Source organism: Helianthus annuus, chromosome 3, assembly GCF_002127325.2.
Source record: "Helianthus annuus cultivar XRQ/B chromosome 3, HanXRQr2.0-SUNRISE, whole genome shotgun sequence".
Taxonomy (NCBI): Eukaryota; Viridiplantae; Streptophyta; class Magnoliopsida; order Asterales; family Asteraceae; genus Helianthus; species Helianthus annuus.
The window spans coordinates 13,643,556-13,652,393 of NC_035435.2; the positions used below are offsets into that span (position 1 = coordinate 13,643,556).

The 8,838-nt window shown below is 35.6% G+C and overlaps 1 protein-coding gene across 1 annotated transcript; it reads left to right on the forward strand.

Annotated features, from left to right (window-relative positions):
* Nucleotides 1-1,913: 1,913 nt before the first annotated feature.
* Nucleotides 1,914-2,845, forward strand: LOC110942871 (probable BOI-related E3 ubiquitin-protein ligase 2). Its single transcript, XM_035987963.1, has 3 exons — nt 1,914-1,997; nt 2,094-2,151; nt 2,403-2,845. The coding sequence occupies exons 1-3, from the start codon at nt 1,914-1,916 to the stop codon at nt 2,843-2,845; spliced, it is 585 nt and encodes a 194-aa protein (XP_035843856.1).
* Nucleotides 2,846-8,838: the final 5,993 nt, after the last annotated feature.

Below are 8,838 nucleotides of genomic sequence, written 5' to 3' on the forward strand. Positions count from 1 at the left end.
TCGAATGAAAAACCGAGCCAATGGAAGTTGATGACAAGAAAGCTCTTGACGAGGAGACTGACATTAAGAATAACAAAGAAGAGATCACAGAGGAGAAAGGACCAAAAAAGGCGCAAAAACAAATGGCGGTGACGAAGAAAACAACGACAAGACAAAAACATCAGTAGAGTGACCGAGTAATTGGTTGCTGTCATTGTGTTTAATTTCTTCTGGTCCCTTTTAGAGTTATAATTTGCACAATTCAGATCTAAAATTGGCTTCTTTCTATGCTGATGGAGTCACTCTTGCTGGTACTGATGTACTGTAGATCGTTCATGCAGCTGAGCCTAAGTAAGTTTTTCTTTTCCAGATGGGTTCAGTTTGAAACAGGTCACGTGGGGTTCATTTTTTTACAATTTTGACCATTTTGACTGTTTTTTCCTTTCTTAAAGAGCGCATGAAAATCAACACTTCTGAATGGTCGATTCATTAAGTGTTCTGTTCCTTGATAACGTGTGTCGTAATGTAAATTTTCAAGTCATTTTTGTTTGTCGTGCAACAACAACTGCTGTTTGACTGCATTTGACCGATGGTATCGCAGCGGCACTTGTTAAAGAAATGTATTAAAATTTCAAGTATATTGGATTATGATGCACTTGTTGTCAGCGTTGATAATGGCGAGCATGTGTTTTTCAGGTGGAAGTATTTGGTTCTTTAAAGACCGGTTTATTCTTGCCAACCAGCTATGTTGATGTAAGATGGATCTGGAAGGTTGCGTGATTGAGTGAAGGAAAAGCTAAAGGAGTTTATTGGGGGCTACACAGATGATATTCTTGTGGTCATGGTTTTAAAAAACGGTTGAGGCGTGCGCCTCGAGGCGCGCCTCAAGGCGAAACGGCCAAAAAACGATTCTGAGGCGCGCCTCAGGGGGTTTCTACTGTTTGTGCGCCTCAGAGGGGCTGAGGCGCTAAAAAGGCTGCGCCTCAGGTGCGCCTCAGGGGTTTTAGATATTTGTTTTTGATGTTTTTGCGTTTTTGTGTCAATTTCAAGCAATTTATGTCTTTTTTATGTGTGTTTTTAATTATTTTGATGAATTTGATGATGAATTTAGTTAGTATTACTATTTTTATAAGGTATATAATATTTATATTTATTTTTTAATTCCGCCTCGGGCTTACGCCTCGGTTCGCCTCGAGGCTTACGCCTCGTGAGGCGAAGTGAAAACGCCTCGAAACTCGTTTCCGTTTTTTTAAACCTTGCTTGTGGTATGTTTAGTATACATGGAAATTGGTAGAACAGATGGTACTCAAAGGACCAAATTCTTTGGACCCATTTTTGGCTTTCAATTTGTGCTTTTTACTTTCTATCTCTGACTTTTTACTTTTGTTTCTTTTACAGATCCTCTTGAGACTTCAAGAGTTCTTAAAATGGTCAAACAAGAGCAAGGGTCTGCTGAAATGCTTTGCTACTCCAATATTCGTCATCACATACTTCCAAAATTTTAAACTAAAACAAATTCTACTCAAATAAATAACTAAAAAGAGCTGCAAATAAAAAGCTAAACTGATGAGTCAAAGTTAACCACATCAAGCTCCCACCATTATATAAATTATGACTTAAATATTTAGTAACAACTATAAGCATTTCAACACAACTCAATTATGTTTATAAAATTTTGAAAAAGAAGTTTGCAGCTTTTGAAATTGGCATCATGTGTTGTACTGTTGTGCCAGTTTCCCTTTTCGCTCTTGATGAGATTTGAGTACACACCTTGGCAAGACTACAACTTTTGTATCTAATTCAAAATGAAAGGAAACTTTTCAGTACATTAATTTGTACCTTGATCTCTGCAGGAGCAACGGATGGTGATACAGATGCGGAAAAACAAACCTGTGGACGAACGTCGCAAAAGTGGCCAAACCTTAGGGACGAAAATGGCAATGCTTCCTCCTGGCAGTCCTGGTATGGGTCAACAAATGTTTTACAGTCAAGCTCAGCCTACGTTCATTCCTCCCCAAGTAAGTTTTCTCATTTCATGGTCACACTTTATACGTTTATAATCTTTTTAACAAGTTTATGACATGTTTATAATTATATATTGTGTGCATGGATAGCCTGGTTTCGGATACGGTTCTGTGTTTTTTGCATCCATTGTTACGTTTTCTTTGTTTTGTAATCATAATTAAGGTGTTGATAATTTATAAAAAAAAGCATTTGAAACTGGAAGTACTGTTGGTGGAGGAAACATGGTTGGAAGTATTTTCTTTATATAGTCTACTGTTGGTGGATGTTAATTTTTGTGTTAATTGAAGGTGGGAATTTGATTTGTTTGGAAATTTAGTTGTTAATTTGTTAAAGAAGCCATGGTGGAAAACATCGAAAGGAAATTTAGTTGTTAATTTGTTAATTTGAATGTTATATAGTCTCACATGTTGAAGATAAATTCATTGAAAGGCTTCGTGAGAAAGAAGCCATGGTGGAAAACATCAACAAGAAGAACATGGAACTCGAAATGCAGGTCGAAGAATTAGCCATGAAAGCCGTCACGTGGCAGCAACGGGCGAAATACAACGAGAATATGATCAACACCCCGAAATATAATCTTCAACAAGTGTACGCGCAGGGGAAAGATAGTAAAGAAGGATGTGGTGACAGTGAGGTTGACGACACGGCTTCATGGTGCAATGGTCGGGCCCACTTGCTTTGCAAGGGTACTAATGGCGCAATGACGTGTATGGTGTGTCGGGTGAATGAAGTGTGCATGCTTTTGTTACCATGTAAGCATCTTTGTCTGTGTAAAGAATGTGAGAGTAAGCTTGGTATGTGCCCGTTGTGTCAGTGCTCCAAGTATATAGGTATGGAATGAGCTGGTGTTCAATAGAATAGGGCTGATTTGGATCAGTTAACATAGGTGAATGATGTCCAAATGATCCAACAAGCTGATTTTGGCGTAGCCATAAGTGGGAGAGAGGACCTACAGGCAGCAAGTGTGCTGATAGAAGGATCATAAAATTGTTCAAATGGAGCTCGGGAGCTGGGCCTGCATCGAGTGTTTAAGTGAAGACCTAGCTGCAGTCACATGCGTTGGAGCAAGCAAAATAGGTGAACTTACTTACATTTTTTTATTAAATTATATTCTTGTTTAGGGTGAATATGAAATTGACTTGGGAATCTTTTTCATTCTTTTGTAGTTCATATGATCAAAACATGTATACAGCTTAGTTTTCTTGTTTTTATAACTCATACTTGTAAGTCATATTAAAAAATAATAAATAAATGAAAAAAAATGTCAAAAATACAATACTTGTTTCCATTGGTAGCTTTTGCACTCATTTTTATATTGGTACATCATTGTTTTAGTGAGCCAAAAGGATTGGACTATTTCACTGTCATTGGAAGTAAGTTCTGGTTCTATTTATTCACAAGTATCAATACAAGTCTTCCTGTTCTAGGATATTATTAGTAATATATATTTGATGATGATATGGTTCTTTGTGTTATGAGTACCAAGAAAAATGTTATCTCAGAAAAGAGATGAAAATGAAGATGTTAGAAAAAGAACACAAGGCAGTATCACGCTTCTACGCATCCATAAACAAAATCTCCGTCATTAATATCATATCTCTACTTTGGTATTTTGTGGGAACTATTTGGATGTTGACACAATCTTTTACTTTTAATAGCTTTATAATAATGATATTTTTTTGGGAAATGTTTGTGTGTTCTTATCTGATTGAATATCGATGATACTACTTAGAGATATTTAAAAATTGTAAGAACTGATCAAATAGAAGTAGCTTGACGGTTTTTAATAGCTCAGTTTGGGACATGGAATAGTCACTGTCTATGCATCCAAGTATTTTGTTCAATTGTTCTTCTAGACTCTATCATATGTATTTCACCTCACTAATTTGGTTCAACCTTTGATTACGGTTCGCCGGTTCAACCACGAGCTGCAAAAAACTGGCCGCCTCAAAGGAAAACGGTTTGAATGTGTGTAACCGGACCGGCAGTGTCACCGGTCACTGGTTCAACCGGCCGGTCCGGTTTCAAAAACACAGGTCACTGTATAAAAATCAAATTTGTCAAATTTTTTGATTAACATCAATTATTTATATGCTAAATTATTTGAATTAAACCATTAATGTTGGATTATTAGATTGCCAAGCTGACATTAGTTGGTTAATACCGACTCGGCTCGGCTGGCTCATGAACATTTTTACTTGTATTGATTGGATGAAATAATTTTTTACTTTTATATAATTCTTTCTTTTCTCTATATCTTTTCTTACATCATCTAACACATCTGTCTAATTCTTTCTTTCATCTCTCACATGCATCCATATTTTACTCTTATACGAGTGTATAGACTAATAACCTTTCTTCTCTTAGTGTTTCCAAAAGCTGACTTTGTGTTTCCGTTATTATTTGACTGAGACACGTAACACTCATGAGATAGGTGGATCATACCGATGTTACGGATAATAAACTAATAGACGTACTATATGATATATCACGAAACCATTGACAAAGTAATAAAAATAAGTACCATGTTGTAAAATTTTGTTGCCGCTGCATCGCGCGGGTACTCTTAGTCGAAATTAACTTAAAATAAACTATCATGACCCATGGTATGAATCTGCTTACACATGCAAATAATCCACCAAATAAGTATAGCTTAGACCATAAGAATATAAGATCTATGTAAATCGCTATTCCCGCTGCATCGCGCGGGTAAATGGCGTGTGTATATATATATATATATATATATATATATATATATATATATATAACATACCATCTATCTACACACATAAAATCCACTCATGGAGAGTTCTAATCAATATCTATTCCATCTCCATGTTCAATTTCAAGAAGTACCCATTGTTCAGTTACTAAACCAGAATTTTTATTTGTTGGTCTGAATAAACTTATGCTTGCATTCTGTTGATGATACAACTCTGCTCTCTGATAACCAGCAAGGATTCCACCAAAGCCCAATTGGTTTGTGATTATCTTCACCAGAAATTGAGGATACATCAAAAATGGCTTGCTTGACCACATGTTGCTTGCAAAATCTCTCATTAGATAATAAGAGAAGTTGTAAGGAATGTTCAATGTGATAGCTTGGCAAATTTCTAACAGCTTATTAGATGCTTCATGATGATTTATGGCTTTCTTTGAGAAGCATGCACCTAGTTGAGTAATCCGAAACTGCCATGGCTTGATAAAGCCATTTTTGTTGATTGCTCTCAGGATTGTACCCCATGTGCTCCAATGTTTCTTGAATCTCAGAGTATGAGAACATCAGTACATCGTTGTCATCATTCAGTTGAAGAGCCATTCTGATGTTACTTTCAGTTACTCGGACTCTTTGATTGAGCACCTCACTTTCAATATATATTCTCCCTCTATCCTGATTTTCTGACAAAGTTGAGTTTTGCCAGAAGGTTTGAAGGACTTCAGGGAATATCGTTATGTTGGCAGGGAGAGCATATCCTATGTTACTTGCCATTAGCATGTTCACCACTGTTTGACACCCATCCCAGAGAGGACCCTCAAAGCTAGTTCTGAGCTTGAGGTTGTGGTATGGATGTTGAGTAAGTGGAAAACGATCAGCTCTAATTTTAAGCATGTTGTGTATGTGTTTTTGAAAGTGTGTAGGAGAAGATGAGGAAGTTTTCTGGTGAATCTCTAAGTGAAGGTGACAGTCTTTGCTCAATGTGCTAAACATGTATAGTAAATTTAAGAACTGCCATAAATGGTATCTACCCACTGTATCTTGTCTACCACAACCTTGGTTATTTAATTGTTTTATCAGGTGACATTAAGAATAACCCAGATAGAACTCTCTTCATTAAATGATTTAGGCGGCTATTTTTCAATTTTCTGTCATGATTGCCTACTGTTGTCATTTCAGTGTATTTAATGAAGAAGAAAAATCTCTACACCTACTAACAATCCCCAGAAAAACTTCTGTCAAATGACATTTTCAATTGTAGTAACTAAAGAAAGAGAAGAAAAGCAAAATAAAAAAATAAAAGAAAATTAAGAAAATGCAAAATTTCAGATTATGAATTTGTCAATTTGAGTTATAGATAAAGGTGATGAAATGTATGAACTTGTTCAAATAATCATTCAATAATTTTGTTCCAAGAGTCTTCTGATTTGTTACCAGAATTTCTGATGATTTGTTAGATTTTCTGATAATGTATCAGATTTTCTCATCATTTATCAAAAGAATGGTGCTTTACCAGATATGCACTTTTTCTTCTTATGGTTACCAGATATGCACTTTTTCTTCTTATAGTTTTTTTATTAAAAGAAGTTGCAAATCAAAAAGAACTTTGTTAGACCGTGTTCCGACCTTAAACAGTCAGTTGAGAATGTTCATCTTCACATACAAAGGCGGAATCAATGCACATGAAGTTACACAACTTTTCCTCTTTAATTTCTTCTCTATTGGTGCTTTCTGATTACAATTTGACAGAGTTTCGTTACCACAAGCATGAACAGGTTCCGCTCCAATATACACACATGAGGTATATATAGGGCAGCTAGTTTCGCTTATATGGCATGTGACACATAAGCGGAACTACTGCGAAACCTCCATGTGACACATAAGCGGAACTACGTGATGTCCACATGAGCGAAACCATATTGACAAATAAGCGGAACTACTTCTAACCTATGTACATAAGAGCGAAACCTCCTTTATAAACCCTAATTTTGACTATCTTGACCTAAGACTTAATGCAGACGAAGTCAACAGACATTCCGTGCACCAACAGACTCCCCCTTGGATGTTGACGAAGTCTTCAGCTCCGAGTCTTCAGTCTTGGTCTTTTCTCCAACTCTCTGTCTTCACATCATAAGCATTCTATCTTCACATGCTTCAAGATCACTACGTGACTCCATCTTCAAACTCCCCTTTGACTGTTGATCCAGACTCCCCCTTTCACAGACTCCCCCTCTCAGTATGGTAGAATCTGAGGTCTTTATCTGGTTCAAGCTTTGACAATTAACTACCGTGGGAATAATGAAGTCCAAACCTGTTTATCCTGCACATTCTCTACCTCAACATAAGTTTCACAAACTTATAACAATTGAATTTAGTAAACTTACTGGTAGACATCATTTATTAAACAAACATATTAGTTACATCAAGTTCAAATGAATGACCTTGATTAACTAAACACATAATCTTTTAAACCATTTATATATGACATTCAAAGAATTTTCAACAAAAATTTCCCAATCCAATTCATCATGTTTAGCACTCGAATTTTGAATATCAGCTCTTCAACATCAGTTTGTCGAATTTTTTTTTTTTTAGTTTTTCAAAATTTTAGGCTAAAACACTCCGAAAATCTTTTTGGATTTTTGTTTTTGAATGAAATGCAGTAAACAAATATATACAGATAATATTTTTGTGAGTTTGTGTAAGAGGATTATATCAGTTTATGAGACATATCACAAGCACCGTTAAGCTTTAATCATTTTAAGTTCTAAAAGACTCACCATGATTGTCGATATAATGATCCAACTTAAATTCTCACACAAATTTCAATTTACTCAGGATACGATTTAGATGTCTTATGAACTTAGCTCATTCATGTGTCCCACCTCTTGAATATACTCCCGTATCCAGAATCCCAAAATTCAGTCTTACAGGTGAGTACACTACAATGATATCTGTACATAAATTAGGTAATGCGAGGGCCGAGGGATCTCAGGTCGATACTTCCGTATGCGCAGAGAGATATCAGCTTCGACTTTTCAGTATGTCCCCTTTAGAGGATCTTTTAGATACAACAGCAGCGATTATCAATTTTATTGTTTCATCAGCATGTTGAGGGTTTATGCTATATTTCAAGCATTTGCGGAAAGTATTATCCAAGGACTAGGTCAGAACTTCCATTCAGCAGAAGTCCGGGAATAATACCCCAGACATCATTGAGTATAAAAACCTAGTATATCAGAATACGAGACCTTTCAAACGAGATTTCAGGGGTTACCTATATATCCAAGTAGTGTTCCCCACGAATTTCACAAGTTTGAAATTTTAGGTTTATATCCTGAACAAATCTACTAAATGTGCGAAAACCTATCGACACATCATTAGTGAAACCGTTTATCACATTTGACATTTCATATCTTTAGCATGCCATGATAGTCCACTGATTTACTATCATTTCCTCTTACTCGCAACAAAACTCATTGTTGATTTTTCAATGTTTTTGATTTTTTTCAAATTTTCAATTTTTTTTAAATTTTTCTCCCCCTAAAATAAAAATATGTTTCAATTTTGATTTTCAAGGAAAATTTGAAAACAAACTGTACAAATAAAGTGACAAACTAATATCGAATCACTTCAATTCGTCATCGTTGTGACGTAAACAATCAGAACTCCCCCTGACAACAATCTATTTTCCTATTTAGATTTCAAATCACTTAAGTTTGTTTTAATCAAAATGGTTTTTCTGGAAAATTAGTTTTGTTCGTCTTTTCACAAATTCGGGGTTATTTCATCACATTGTTTTCATTTAATCACTTGATAAATTTAACAATTTCAATTTTAAATCTCAAACATCACTTGTAGAAAATCAAGTACAACTTAATGTCCCTGATTTACCACATGAGACGAAAAATCACCAGAGTGAAATTTCTCAAGAAATATGCCGATTCATGTTCCACGCTTACCAACCTGGGAACTCCGGCAAGTCAGGTTTTTCATTTGAACAGATTCACCCAAGCCTGACAGTCCTTAGGTGATTTCGAATTCTTGTTCAACAATGGTGGAAAATTTGCATCATCCATTGTTAAACCTGAATTCTCCATTTTTACCTCAACAAATGG